This window comes from Malaya genurostris, chromosome 1, assembly GCF_030247185.1.
Source record: "Malaya genurostris strain Urasoe2022 chromosome 1, Malgen_1.1, whole genome shotgun sequence".
Classification (NCBI taxonomy): Eukaryota; Metazoa; Arthropoda; class Insecta; order Diptera; family Culicidae; genus Malaya; species Malaya genurostris.
The window spans coordinates 90,360,293-90,376,303 of record NC_080570.1 but is presented as its reverse complement, the minus strand read 5'-3'; the positions used below and the strand labels follow the sequence as shown (position 1 = coordinate 90,376,303).

General features: G+C 37.9%; 1 protein-coding gene across 9 annotated transcripts in view; it reads right to left on the bottom strand.

Annotated features, from left to right (window-relative positions):
- Positions 1-16,011, bottom strand: part of LOC131440691 (teneurin-a) — a 337,735-nt gene that overhangs the window by 224,507 nt on the left and 97,217 nt on the right. For all 9 annotated transcript variants that reach the window (XM_058612195.1, XM_058612198.1, XM_058612196.1 and 6 more), the window contains 4 exons: positions 7,469-7,663; positions 7,196-7,405; positions 6,885-7,070; positions 1,933-2,079 (listed from right to left, as the gene is read on the bottom strand). In XM_058612195.1, coding sequence (XP_058468178.1) covers positions 1,933-2,079; positions 6,885-7,070; positions 7,196-7,405; positions 7,469-7,663 — 738 coding nt within the window. The remainder of the gene's footprint in view (positions 1-1,932; positions 2,080-6,884; positions 7,071-7,195; positions 7,406-7,468; positions 7,664-16,011) is intronic.

Sequence of the window (16,011 nt, the reverse complement as noted above, 5' to 3'; positions counted from 1 at the left end):
CCGGAATCGGAAACCAGGATAGTCGATGATAATAAGTATCAAATGGAGTAGTTTTGAGGCCAGTTATGAAAATTATTCACGTATTTTGTTTCGCCCCTTTGAGTGATGGTATAAAATTTTTAGCACACTTTACCCTATAATTCAGGAACCGGAAGTTGGATCCAAACAAATTTCAGAAATTTTGTATAGGACCATAAGACCTTTCATTTTTTCTAAGTTTGTGAAAATCGATCGAACCATCTCCGAGAAAAGTTGGTGCACTTATTTTTGGAACATTTTACCACATAATTCCGGAACCGGAAGTCGGATCCAAACAATATTGAGGAATTTTGTATGAGACCACAAGACCTTTCGTTTCAAAACAACGTTACATACATACATGACCACATACACACATGGATATTATGCATACTCGACGATCTGAGTCGAGTGGTATATGACACTGGGGCCTGCGGGCCTTGGTTTAAAAGTAGGTTTTTACAGTGATTGAATAACCTTTATATATGAGAAAAGCAAAACAGCAAATATTATTTTCATACATGCTATGATCAGGGCTGGCAATAATCAACTCAGTACTTCATCATCACCGAGTTCAACTCACCTGCAAATCGGTTTCAAAAGCATCGCTGAACGAGTTGAGTAACTGGGTAACCATTTGTTTAGAGAAAACATCGTCTCAACATCGTAGTGTCAAGCAATCAGCAGATGAGCGCTGAGTGCACATCAAATATTAGAACCCACTGAGAGACGATTTGTGAGTTGTGATTTGATGTGTTTGTACATCAACACATTGAATCAGATTCTTATGACACTGTCTCGCTTGTATTCCCCACCCACCAGAGTTGCCATGGGCGGCCAATGTTCGAATCGATGCCATTTCAATCCATTTCTCTGGACATGTTCTCGTATGCTGGAAAACGCATTCGGTTCAGTATCCAGTTGTGTTTAGCTTGAGACATGAAATTCAATCGTTTATGGTATACATCATACTGCGGTTCGACATTTGTTTTCGTACATTAATGCTCGTGTTCGTTTTGAGTACCAGCAAAAACAAAACCGAAAATCTGGGTTGTGTTGGCAGCTCTGTGGTTCAAGCATACACTCACCGGTGTAGCTCGGCACGGTGATGCCAAACTCAGTACTCACTTTTTAAAACTAGGAATGAGAGTTAAATGCTATGAAATCAAAACTGAGAACCATCAATACCATCATAATTTGATGTCAGCGATGCTCTGTATAGGTGAGTGTGTTTGTTTAGATTCGCGATGATTTTCATCTTTACCATCATTTTTCGGATTGCATCGTAAATCATGTGGTGAGCTGATGAATAGAAAAAATCAAATCTTATGAGCGAGTTTTTGCCACCCTTGGCTATGATCAATAAACATTATTTAAATCCTATCACAGAGCACACTTCATGCAACTGTTTCCAAAATTTACCCTATTCAGCGTGAATATTATACTCAGAATCTCTTATTAAACAGGTTAACTTTAGTCTGTAGTCCACATTTGTTTGGCTAATTTAGTATGTGGTTTACATTTGTCTGGCTAATAAATAAATATTGAAATTCTTTACGTAAAACCGCGGCAATATTTTGCATTTGGCTCCGGGGACGTGTTGCTAGAAACTGGATTCTAAACACTCTAATTCCAACCGGTTACCTATGCATTAAATGTACACTCAGATATACTTGATAAAAAATCAAACAATAATTTCTTTTTTTCCCTTTATGGGCTAACTTTAACAGAGAGTGGGGGTTTCCAGGGTCTACAAATACCATACCAGACGGACTAGGCTATGGCGCACAAATGAATACACGTGATTAACAATAGATGTTTCATGTCAATCTCACATTAATTTTTCTGATAATAGATCTATATGCATATGTTTATCGATATAATTGATGTATACGAATTCATTATTCGACTTACCGTTATCATTATCTGTGTTATCTTTGCAGCTCATTTCCAATGCAATTGAACAGTCAGTTCCAGCCCATCCTTCAATACAGACACATCGATATTCACCATCTTCTAGTGTGCATTGTCCGTGGCGAGAACATCCATTTTCACATCCAGCTAAAGAAAATGTTATGAAAATGAAACAATTAAGCTAATCATTGGATAATCGACTTAATGATCGAGAATTGACGTCTCCGTGCTCTAGAAATTTATACAAAATCGACGATGGAATGTTCCCATTTAAAGTTGTTATTACCGATACTAGTACAACCTAACATTTGGCTAATTACTGAAGCAGTGAAAATACTCGAAAACGAACGAAACGAATCCATAAAATTGTTGTTTGAGCTTTGATACTTATTTATTCTTTCGGTTTTTTAACGATATCAAACTAACTGGAGATTATAAGAGGAGAAAGAATATGAAATCATAGAGCCATAGTACTCAAGGAAGAGCAAGGATGTGAAGGTTAAAGTGCGGAAAAGTGAGACGTGACAAGGGTCATTTAAGTAAGCAGAAGGCTTCTCGTATCTAAACTTTTACCTTCTACCAGAGGAGTCGAACTTAGGCATCTTAGCGATACGAGTCATCCGAGTCTCTGATATGTCAGAAAGTAAAGGCAAAGGTCATTTGCCATTTACTGTCCGAACCAGAATTTTTAAAATTGTCAGTGAAATCCAAGTTTCAGTTTGTTTGTAAATTTTGTTCATAATAAATTTCCAATTAAAATAATAAAAAAATATATGTGATATAATTTAAAAGTTTTGTTTTGATTTTGTTTAGCTAAATTTTCCCGATAATAGAAATTCTTTGTATTTGTACCAAATTTCTTGAGATTCTTTGAACGGATATATAATTTTTTTCATCATTACATTGTTTCTGGTAATGATTCCAATTTTTTGGAGTAGAAAAATATACATGTCATCGCTTTAATTTTTGAGTTATATACAAACATGTGAAAAAAAAATTAAAAATTCATAAAGATTTATAAATTTGTCGATGTTTTAAGGTTCTCTTTTAATAGTGCAATAATGGTAGTTGGTCAAAAATTGTAGCTGGTATCACTAGCAATCGAATGATGTGTGAAAATATATAGGTCGTAGCTTTGAAATTCGAGATATTTATGATTATTGGGAAAAGTCTCACCTTTTCTGAGGTCATCTATCTACAGTTTTCATTATAACTTTGGGTAAACAACCCTATTTTTCGGGTCTTTTCAGTGCATTTTATTTCTGAAAGTAGTACCTTTCCAATGGCGAACAAATTTCGGAAATCGGTTGACTAACAACAAAGTTATGACTCGGTGAAGTTGAAGTGTTCAATATTTTCTATGCCAAAGGAAAGAAAATTGGAAAGCAGATAGAGCATATTGTGCTCGTGAAAAAACCCGGAACGGGAAAAATCAAATTTTCATTGATTTTCCTTTACCAATCGTCTGCTACAAAGTTTTACAATCAATTTACAAACTTCACAAAATTGGAGGGTGTATAAATTTTTATTGAGATTCGTTGAAAAATAGCTATGACAGCTCGAAGTTACCGTTCCAACTTTTTTTTCAGGCTTAGAAGAGTACACAGCAAACCTGGAAGAGCACACAGCAAACCTGGAAGGTTAAAAGTTGGTAGCCGTTCTGACACGGACGTGCGAAGCGACTTATACCAAGGAAGGCACGACCTAGGACAAACAGACGACCGGTCTAATGATGGAAAGAGCAAATTGAATACTTTCGCGCGACTAACCTAAGGACCAGGAGAAGAATGCAAAGAGCTAGATTACCGCAGACAAGGGGAGTAAAGAACGAAGCGTTCGAAGCGGGGCGAAGCTCACTGTATTCGCGAAAGCAAAAAAAGCCTGCTTCGATAACCTGTGAGGCGATGCCTACAGGATGGTTATGACCAAAACACCCCCTGAACGTAGTCCGGTGAAACTGAAGTAAATCATAAGGGACCTGTTCCCCCACCACGATTCGCCCCCGTGGTTGCCAGCACTGCTTCCACGGCTGGAGTACCACGGGGATCAATTCTGGACTCGCAACTGTGGAACATGATGTACGATGGCGTACTGAGGTTGAAGCTGCCCCGGGCGTCAATATAGTCGAATTAGCGGACGAAGTCACACGAAGTACGGATCCATTGAAGAGGTCGAAATGAGCGCATCACACTCGATTAGCATGATGGAGTGAAGGAAACTGCAACTGACGCACAACAAAACAAAGATTATGGTTGTAAACAACAGAAAGCCTGAGCAAGAGGCCTTGGTACATGCTGTTGATTGCATTATCCCCAAGAGATCATTAAAGCAATTGGATGTGAAGCTTGATGACAAGCTCCGTTTCGGCAAGCAAATTGAACACACCTGCAAGCGTGCTTCAATGGCGATTGCGGCGCTCTCACGAATGATGACCAACAGCTCGCGGTGCACTCCAGTAAACGCAGGTTTCGAACTTCGTGAACGGTAGCCCAATATGAACGTCGACACTCTATGTGAAATGCAACGCACAATTGCTAGAGATCACGCATAGATTGTTGTGTCTTCACGTGATCAATGCGCACCGTACAATATCTGGAGACGCGGTATTGGAGCGCCCATAGGGCTGCCAATACAACCTTTCTACGCGAGTGGCAACGGAAATGGGACAGCTCAACCAAGGGCAAGTGGACACATCGGCTCATTCCAATCTCCGGCTGGATCGACAGACTCCATGGCGAAGTGAACTTCGGCCTGACGCATCGCGACGTCCCAGATAACGGGAATCTTGCAGCGAAATTAAAGCGCAGAACAACAACAGGCAGCCGCGACTACCGGCCGCTAAACCGAAAGGGATAAGCGAATAAGCGACGGTTTGGGAGTTTTTCCGTCGTTGGGGATAAGAAGAGTAGATTGCGATGTAGCTCTGGTTATGGATCGACGGGGCGCTAGTGAACCGGAAGTCATCCTCCAACTGGAATCACTGGAGCGACTCAGGCATCCTGCCGTTCTATGGGTTCACAGATCCTTCATCGGGGACTTGCCGAAGTCGAGTAGTCGGGGAACCTGTGAACCGCAAGCCATACTCCAACCGGGATCATAGGACCGACCTCGGTACGCATTCGGATGTCCCGTGTGGCGTAACACGAAATTCGGTGTCGGGATGCTCTTCATCGGCGTAGTCGAGCATCGGTCCCGGAAAAATTTTCATCGTCAGGGAACTTTTCGTCAGGTAGGTTAGATCCATCATCGGGGACTAGCCGAGTAGTTTTGTGACGTAGACCAGCCCAAAACGCCGGCGAAGTCATGCTTTAATCGGATTCGCCGAACCGACCTCGACATCCTCCTGGTCGATCCCCTGGATTGATGCGAGTGGTTCAAAATCGAGAGTTAAAGGGTTCAAAAGGTAGGAGAGAACGATGCACACGTCTATGACGATACACCTGGCCGGTAAGGGTACTGTTAACACCGATAGCTATCCACCCCGAATTAATATCTAACGGTGGTACCGGGGTGGTAGGATTGGAGTTTTTGTGGGTAGTTCCAATTGTACAGCTGGGTAGCCCTGTAGAGAGTCCCACACTCTGTGCGTAAATGCATTTCACCTTGGAGAAAAAGGACAATGGTCCAATTCATTGTTTATTGCAATTCAACTATATTTTAAATACATGGATATAAAATGAAAGGAATCAGATATTAATGCGTGAACTTTGGTAATAAATCTTTGCTATCGTGGAAAACAATTACGGAAAATTAATGCAATCATTAGAAGACCACATTCAACAGTGTTTGTACATGAAAAGTGGAAATATGCAGGGAAATTTTGCTGGTAGAGGGTGACAACGTATTCCATCACCTAGAGATGAGCGGCAAATCGTGCGGAAACACTAAAAATCCTAAAACAAGTGTTCTGAAACAGGCTGTGAAGTAAGTTTCTGACAAAATGCAACAATCAGCGCAGTGCACAAATATAATTTGCATGGCCCAGTGCCTCGACAAAAATACTACTCTTCAAGACAAATATCAAAAAGCGGCTGGAATTTGTGAAAGAACATGTGAATAGGCCTCACGTTATTTTGAACCAAGGAATTTTTACTTATGAATGAAAGTCAACTTGTTTGTATTGGAATCGATGGAAGACCAATAGTGTGGAGAAAGCCAATATCGGAGCTGGAATTTCAAAAGTTGTGCCCTATGTGGAGCTTGTTGAAACGACCACGAATAAAATGGGTTATCTGAATATCCTGGAATTCTTCCTCAGTCACCTAATTAGAATTCTATTGAGCATTTGAAAATGTTAACCCAATAAATAAGAAGAATCTCAAAACGGCGATTCAAAATATTTGGGAGAATCTCTCTATTTTGCAAATGCATTGATACTGATAGTTTTTTATAACAAATTTTTAATGAAGTGTTCTAATACTATTTTTGTTTTGTCAACCAATTATATGAGAAAGAAATAAAGTTATTTTTAAAATATGTAATTAATGTTATTTAATTTCTTTTAATCCCACAATAACTGATGATTACTAAAGGAACTATACGTGTGCAATCGACTTTGAGAATGACTGTTGTATACATGTACTAAAGTAAAAAGTTGCCACTTTCACGTAACCCACACGTTGACAAAGTGCGGTGAACGACCCAAACGTTGTTAAAGCCGCTAATAAACAACAACAACGTTGACAAAACCATGGACTAAAGTTAATTGCAACCAGTGCGGTAAAATTCCATTTTAAAATAAAATTATTAGATGCAAACAAGATTTCTGGCATTTCACCATCAGTGCATATATTATCCATAATTCTTGATTTATGTATAATGTTCCGGTCTATACCGTAAAACTTTTCGATGAACGTATTGTCGAAGAAAGTGTTTTGAATGAAAAGCTTTCTCCGCTTATCTATGATATTTTAAAGCACAAACATTCGACACCTTGATAAATGCATACTTACGCAATGTGCAATGGCGACCATTCCATCCCTGCGAGCAAACACAAGTTCCATTTTTGCATTGACCATGCTCTGAGCATCTGGAATCGCATATCAATTGATCACATAAATTCCCAGTCCATCCCTGATTGCAACGACAGCGGCCACTTTCACATATTCCATTGGGACCGCAATCTAGACTACACACAGCTATAGAAAACGAAATTGTATAGTAATATTACATTTTAATAAAATTTGTGATAGTAGCAGTATTTAGACGCTATAATATAGCCATAACGACTGCTCGTTATTCGTTATCTAAACATAAAAAATACCTTGCGAGCAGTCACTCCCAGTCCAATGACGGTCACAGACACAGGATCCCATTTCTAGATCGTATGTGCCATGATCAGAGCATGTCGGAAGACATTGATACACTTGCTGATCAACGATACTACAGTCATCTCCTTGCCAGCCTGCTTTGCAGTAACATTGACCCGAAACGCACGTACCATGACCAGCACATGATGGATCAATACAGTCAGCTGTAAGTAAATAAGAGTTAGTTTTGAATAAGTAATTAACTGTTTTGATAGTAAACCACTCACGTTGTTCGCAATACAATCCTTTCCAACCTCGTTCACAGTGACAGTCTCCTTCGATACATCGTCCGTGATTGGAGCAACTAGGGAGTTCACATTCAGCCACTGGTATATCACATTCAGATCCTTTCCATCCTTCTTCGCAATGACAAACACCACCGCCATAGTGACCGTGAGATGAACATAACACCGGGCACACACCTATAGTGTAATGTAGAATAATTATTAATATCAATTTGCAAAACAAAATGTAAGCAAATCGTATGAGGTATTCAAATAATAACTCAAGCGAACAACTCCAACACAGATACAGAACACAGCAGGAAGAAAACTAGTCTGAATCTCTCTGAATGGAAGTACAGCGAAGAACCCATCTAATTCGCTGGTTACCTATTGGAATCATAACACCTATGGTTAGTCTAGCTTCACTATGGTAAGTCTAGCGGAATATTGGACAAGAAGACACCTACACTCAAGAACAATGAGAGCAACTTCTTGGTTGGCACCAAGCAACCCCAAAGCTTCTAAGACAAAACGTAATAATAATAAAACATTTTACTTGCTTTCATGTTTCGTCTTAGGTTCAGTGTTGCATTGCTAATGCCACCTTGCGGATCAACATAATCCGCTAAGCAGACGTAAAGTATTTGTTATTTACAAATGATTCATTTCTATATTCTACACCAATCATATCACTATCGCACTTATGACGTTAGGTAGCTCTAGAAATAGATGAAGGACATTGGCTGCACCCACACAATTGACAGTATACCGTTTGGCATAATGATTATTTGGGCGGGTGACAAATAATATTAATTTTCTCAGAGATGGTTGAGCCGATTTTCACAAACTCAGTATCAAATGAAAGATCGTCTGGTCCCTTAGACTTCTATTGAGTTTTATCCCGATTCGACTCCCGGTTTCGGAGTTACAGGGTGATTCGCACCAAAAAATGAAAAGAATAGTCCCTCATTTTTCTCAGAGATGGCTGAAAAGATTTTCAAAAACTTAGATTCAAACAAATGGTCTTATTGTCTCTATTGAATTTCATCTTTATTCGACTTCCGGTCCTGGAATTACAATTTTCTAGGCAATTTCTTTACCGATTCTCACAAACTAAGACGCAAATAAAGAGTTTTGAAATTCTTTAAAAAGTCCCCGAAAGATTGACTCGGATCCAACTTCCGGTATTTTTTCACAAGTGATGGCAAAACGAGGTGCAAATTTCCGATCTTGGCATTGAGAGACGTGCAAACAATCATGTTTGTCCATAAGGCGCTGTATCTACGAGGAATTCATAATAATTTACCGCTATCGGTTATATAACGGCAACGAAACAACAGACAAGCTAGCTCGCTACTGCGAACCAGAGTGTCCACCAATGTCGGTCAGAATCGGATAATGTTCCATGGTCCAACAATTTACAACACTCTAACTATAGTCGAAGATAGTTGATTATATTGTATAAGTGTAACAACCGTACATTGTGTTATTTCATGTGTTAGATTTTTCCGTCTCATTACTTTCGTTAGTCTTATGTTTCTTTGTCCTGATAATGCGCTCTTGTGTTTTTTGAACATCTGATTCTTCTTATTTTCAATCCAATTCGCATTTTTTAAAGATCAGTTCCTAACACACAGGCATTCGTTACTCAACTTCAGAATTCAGGCGAAATCGAAGATGACGAAATGATGGTATCTTTCGATGTAACCGCCTTATTCCCAAGTGTCCCAGTGAAGGACTCAATCAATCTGTTGGAAGATTGGTTACTTCAACAAAATAGTAGTAGTTTATGGAAATGCAAAGTACGGTCTTATCTTACTCTAACCCGGCTTTGCATGGATGTAAATTATTTCAAATTCAGAGGGGAATTTTATAAACAATTACAAGGGGCACCAATGGGCAATCCACTCTCCCCGTTTTTATGTGAATTATTCATGGCAAACCTTGAAGAACTTTTAAATAAGCAGGGATTATTACCTAATCGTTGGTGGAGATACGTAGATGATATATTTAGCATCATCAAACGCAACGATTTATCGAACTTCTTAGAAATAATTATTAATTTACAAAAAAATATTAAATTCACCTATGAGGAAGAGAAAGACAACAGTTTACCTTTCTTGGACATTCTTATTGTCCGGGAGGCAAAATCCTTAACTTTCGAAATATATAGGAAGCCAACCAATACGGACCGTGTCATACCAAATACTTCTAATCATTCCCATCAACACAAAATGGCAGCATTCCACCATATGATTCACAGAATGCTATCTTTGCCCCTTAGAAAAGATGCTGCGATAAAAGAGAAAAACTTTATTTTCGAAATTGGAAAGTTCAATGGATATCCAGAGCATACAATTCAAACCATCTTCGATAAAAAATTAAGACTGTTGAAAAAAAAATCACTTACAACTTTGACCCCCACTTCTGAAAATTTTAAAAGAATATCAGTGGACTTCAATCAAAACATTTTACACACACTAAAATCAAAACTAAGAAAATTTGGTTTAGATTTAGTGTTCAGCAGTATGAACTACCAATTGAAAACTCTACTAGGTTCTACAAAAGATCCTACAGAGAATTTGAAAAAGTCTGGGGTATACAAAATCTCGTGTCCTCATTGCGATAAAATATACATCGGACAAACAAAGAGAACACTGGACATTCGTTTCAAGGAACATATCTCAGAAATAGCGAAAGCATCCAAAGATTTGGAAAAGGGACTACCACATCACTTCAAGTCAAAAGTAGCAGAACATGCCTTTTTTGAAGATCATGAACTCACTACTAATGACATAAAAATCTTAAGACAAATTTCCAATCCATGGAAATTAGATTCAGCAGAAAGTTTAGAAATATTCAAAAACAACTCCATCTCTTTATTAAACCGAGACCAAGGGAATAGATCTTCTTGGCTTTTCCAGTTACTACCCATATCCAAGATAAAAACAAACATAGAAAACACTTAACTCTTCCAGTTTTCTGTTACCTGTTTTTACCTTTCATTTTTTTTGTTCCTTTTGTGGTTTACCTACTTACGTTTCTACCTACTTACGTTTGTATAAAAGGAACTTCACTGCAGCATTCTTTCAATAAACTTATAAAACCGATACACTGAAGAAGGATGCAAATAGCATTCCGAAATACGTATCTGTATTATAACGTTTGAAACACTTTCGGAAAAATAGTGCCTGTGAAAATAGTGACTTTGTGAGAGTGTAATGACGTGATATAACATAGTGGAATTCAACGGTACAACAACAGTACTATTAGTGATCAGCAAAGAGCCAGTACGATCACGTTTAAACTCGGCGAACCACCGACAAATCGTTGCTTTTGATGGACAAGAGTCCGGATAACATTTTTCAATCTATTGTTTCGCTTGCACGGTGTTTTTACCCATTAAAAAACAATGTTTTACCAAAACACGAAACTCGGTTTTTTCCATTTTTTAAACAAACTACAAAACGATTTTACTCCAACCTCGATAACTCAGCTGTTTCTGGTCGGATCGACTTAAAATTTTGACCCGTTTCAAGCAAATGTTAGTACTCTAGAAAGACGTGGATACTGGTTTACTACGAGCGCCATCTCTGCTTTAGTCTCGGGACTTATTGATCCATGTGTTATGCCCTAGCACGCAGAATGATTGAAAAACGGCTAATCCTATCAAAAAGTGGCAGACATTCTTCTGCCACCGCTGTTACTAATACTGTCTTCTTCGTCCACCATTGCAGGCGGCACAATAAGGCCATTGCAAATTGTTTTCGAAATTTTTGTCCCCCCCTTCAAAACATGCCAAAATTATCGAGGGGCAAAAAAAAATTGATTTTATTCCCAATGGATTTTCAGCCATTTAGAATTTGTTTTACGCTGTGAAATTAATGGATTTTCATATACAGTGCAGATATAGAATCGCCTGCACCACAAACGTATATTAGTGTGCGTGTGAACAGCGGAGACTGTCATCAAACAAACACTTTGTCACAACGTGATTAGTAATAATTACAGTTTGTGTATACTTTACTGATTTGCATACGTGGCAGCTATGACAAATTGTTTTCCTGTAACGTTATTTTTACGTTGTTTTTTATCGGCATGGTGAGTTGAAAAAAAGTATTCACATCTAATTTAAAGACTTTATATCAAGTGATTTTAGAGTACGAACAACACAATTCCAATTGCACTGAGAATTCAGCGTGATGGTAAGCTGATTCAACAATCTGTTCTTGGCGTTGAGCTTCAAGAATCATTCTTCGGTGTAGTTAAACAAGAATTTGATTTACCTCACGCAATACAACAAATCGAAGAGATATATGCAGGAACCCAATCATTTCAATTAAAAGAACTGTTCAGAATTTCTGCTACGACTAGAATCAATGATTCTATCACGGCAATTGGTGGTTGCACAAAAGTTTTATGCATCTTGAAGTCAGATATCATGAAATCACAACCAGAATGTTTTCGATCATATGATGAACTACGCTGCGCAATTGCAGGACATGACATGACGGAAAAACATGTATTTACAACCGTGTTATCGAATATTTGGAGCAGCACGAAGTGGGCTTTCGTGTATTTCAGAAGTCGGATATGGAAACATTCATGACAACAGTAGTCACAACGTTATGGCAAATGTATGGACATTGGCATAAATTTTATATAGCGTTAAATGTTACGAGACCTCCAGAAACTCTGCATTTTGTTCCGGAAAATCAAGAGACCTACCGTGCCTTATATTATGGTAATCAGAAGAAGAAAACCATCCCTCACATGAAATCGGACGAGTTGATCGTTAATCATGAGAGATTAGAAATGCTGGCAACGATGTGTTATTTACAGTCGCAAAATTGGAAAGTCGTGTTAAATGATATTGTGCAGCTCAAACAGGCTATTTCGGATTACATACGGCACATAACCAGAGCAATTGATAGCAATGCTGCTGTTCAAGTATCAGACTCAAAAGTGGGGGAAAATAGAGTACTAAAAATGATTCCATCATGCACAAAGCGGGATGAATTATCGCGATTCCGGTACAAAAATCTAGAGCAACATCTTTCTGGTCTACCGGATTATTCAGAAACGAATATTGTGTTTTTTGCGCCAACCGAACGTAGGCTGAAGTATAAGTTCATCGCTGGAATATGTTTAAGCTTTCCCGTACAGCTTTATCGATCTTTTAAGCCCAATGGTACATTTGTTTGGAAAGTATCAGCAAAAGAAGACCCAGTATCTGCAGCGATGTTAATTTCCAGAATTGAATCAAACTTGGAAGCACGTTTGAAGGAAGATAAAATCAAAAGGCTTTGCGATGTTTACAGTAGAACTGCAAAATGGACTACTAGTAAAGTTCAAGAATTTATCTCTTCAGCTGCAGGTATTCAATTGAAAATTAAATTACGTTCCCATGTAACAAATGTTTGTTTCAGATGATGATATTGAGTTTGATGATTCCATGCTAAATGGATATAAGCTTTTACTCGATGAAGGGTACGATATACCCGAGGTTTTAGCTCTAGAAAGTGAAGCATCAGCTTCAACGGCTGGAAAATTTGTGAATTTCTGGAAAACAACCGAAAGGGTTTTGGCTGCTAACGATTATACCGTCGCAGAAGAACGAAGAAACGGAGAGACAACATGGATATCTCCCCTCTGTGTATCGCTTTCTGATTTAATGCGAAAATGTGAAGAAGAAATGCATAAAATGTTTCCAAATTCTGAGCAAAATTTCGTGCCATCATATGAGTATTTTCGATTACAGTTCGTTCCACGTAACAGCAACTCTGAAATAGCCAAGCGGTATTACGGTCGTTTCAATGTTAAATTCGGTTTGCAGAAAAGAACGCTCTACAAAGCTCACGTTGATCAGCATTTCGGTGCGAAACAGTTCCAGTATCTGAAGATAATGGCGGGTTTGTTGATTTTGTTTAAGAATTTTTATAAAGTTATGTATAATTCTATATATGTGAGTGTGCATTTCAGGAATGTTTTCCGACACTGCGCTGATATTTTTTCTGGACGATAAAGCTACTATTCCAATTGGATTCCATGGTGCACCTATTAGTGCTACACGTCGTCAAAGACGTGTGTTGCTGGCTGGCTTAGACGACAAAGGTTTAAACGCAATGGATCATGATAATATACCGCAGCATATCATTCCATCAGTAGCAATAAAACTAGTTCCGCCTAGAGAGCTGACCGATTCTTGGTATCAAGGAAAACCCACAATTATTCTAAAAGATGCCATATACCAACCCTCTCAGCAGGCCGTTCAATTTTGTTGATTTTTGAGCGCTTGTTGAACGATATATTGCACGAAATATTCGTTCAATTTGCTGGAACGGTTTGTTGTTATTTTTTCTCTTGCAAAAATAGTGTGAAAATTAAGTGTTACCTTTCCATAGAAAGAAAATTTGTTGTTATTCTACGTGAAGTAGAGGTATTGTGCAGGTATGTATTGTTAGTTTAAACAAATAAGTGGAAAAAACTTCAGAAATTCTGCAGTAAAACTAGTCCAACGAGGCTCCAACTCCTCATATTAAAAATGGCTCAACAATGACATCTGTCTGCCGGGTTTGTTGAACGAAAAAAATGGCATTCGGTTCAACGGTCTGTTTCAAAATCGGCAAACGAAGGTCCCGTGTTGGCCTCCCGTTGAACGATTGATTGGACTTTCATTGGACCATTGATCCAACGTATTGGACCAATGAAGGACCACCGTTGAACGTTTTTTTTTCTAAGTGGGAATCGTCTACTGCTTTTCGTCACGCAACCGATCTAGTTAAAAATCTTGTGCTTGACGATCTTTCCAGGTCGATAATGTTTTTTGGCACAGATGGTGAACCTGATCATAATGTGACGTCAATTCAGGTTATGTTAAGTTACATGGCCCTTTTTTCAAATTAGATCTCGATTTCTTGGCTGCTACACGCACCCCACCGAATTTTTCTGTCATAAATCCTGCTGAACGATTTATGAGCGTTGCCAACATTGCTCTAGTTGGAGTTGCATTGGCCAGAAATCACCTTGGGAACAACGAGAAAAAAGTGAAATCTTTATTGAGTAAAAAGCAATGGAGAGAAGCACATCAGAAGCATCCGGAAATGGATTTTCCTCAGTTGGCACTTGATGGAACGAAAACTGCAAGAAAGTTGGTAACCGATCGCTTTCAGAGATTGACATACAATTGCCGACAATATTCCGAAAGCACCGTTTCCTTTAGCTAACGCACGAGCGCGATTAATTGTCCGATGTACTGAATGTGAGTTTCCGCGAATAATATACACGACATACAATATAGAAAGGCAACGATTGTTACAGATAGAGCAGTTTTTTGAGGAAAAATTGTATGTTTGCGGTTCTGATTTGAGTGAGTTTCCCGAGTTGTATCAAAACAGAAAGCTATCATGCTTCAAACCCATTTGCTTGCATTACTATCAGACCGGATCTTCACTTCCAGGTTTTTTTGCACAATGTGCGAAGTGTCTTAGTAGGAACGTTACTTTTACGGTAAATAAAATGTCATTTTGTGCTCAGTGCAATGAGAAGACGTTAAAACCTGCAAAAAATATCAAAAATCAGGGAAGGGTAGAAAAAGTAAGAAATAACATTTTTGTATTGCAGTAGTTGTTCCTATATATTTCTATATTCTCTAGATTAGATTGTATTGATTTTCGATAAAAACAAAAATACATTCTACACATAAATGTGATATTTTTTTATTGTTTCACTCTACATATTTTACCAGTTTCGGAATTCAATCGAGTTCAATGAAATTTTCTACAAATTTTAGCTAATACCAAATACAATCTACATAAAAGATTATAGATGTTTGTATTACATTTTCCAATGTATTAAATTCGAAAACTTCCATGAAATTTTTTTGAGATTTTGATGTAAATATAAGATTTTACTCCTTCAGTTTTTCACGTTGTTAAGTTCATTGAGTTGGTAAGCAAAATTTCTTAGACATTCACTTAAGTGCCTACAACTTTTTCAATTTTAAAAATTTTTTTGAAAATATCGATTTCGAAATCGATCGACATATCGATTTTTGGTAAATATAAAATACAATTTTTTTTTAAATTTTAGCTGAAAGTAAATTTAGTCGGTTGGAACACGAACATTCTTGAATACGAGCTTAGCTAAGTTACAAAAAACTAAGATTCAAAAATTTCTGTAGAATTACAAAATTTATTATAATGATAGAATTTCCTGTTAAAAATTTTTATTCAAGCAATATTCAATCGATTGATGATCAACCTAAATGTTCGATATGAATTTCATGCTAAGTGTCAAACAGGTTTAATTTTTTCCCGTGCATTATACTGCCCATACTCGCATATCAGTCCCATATCGATTTTCGCCAATATTGAGTTAGCTTGAGGAATGCAATCTATCCTCAATATACGCTCAGAAATTGCAATAAAAGTTGAGAATTTGTTCAGTAAAATGTGAAAAAAATATCAACTCATGTCTGTCCCATACGCAAAGTACCCGCATATCAGTCCCATTTATTGCAAATTTCAATAATTTCATTTGTTGCA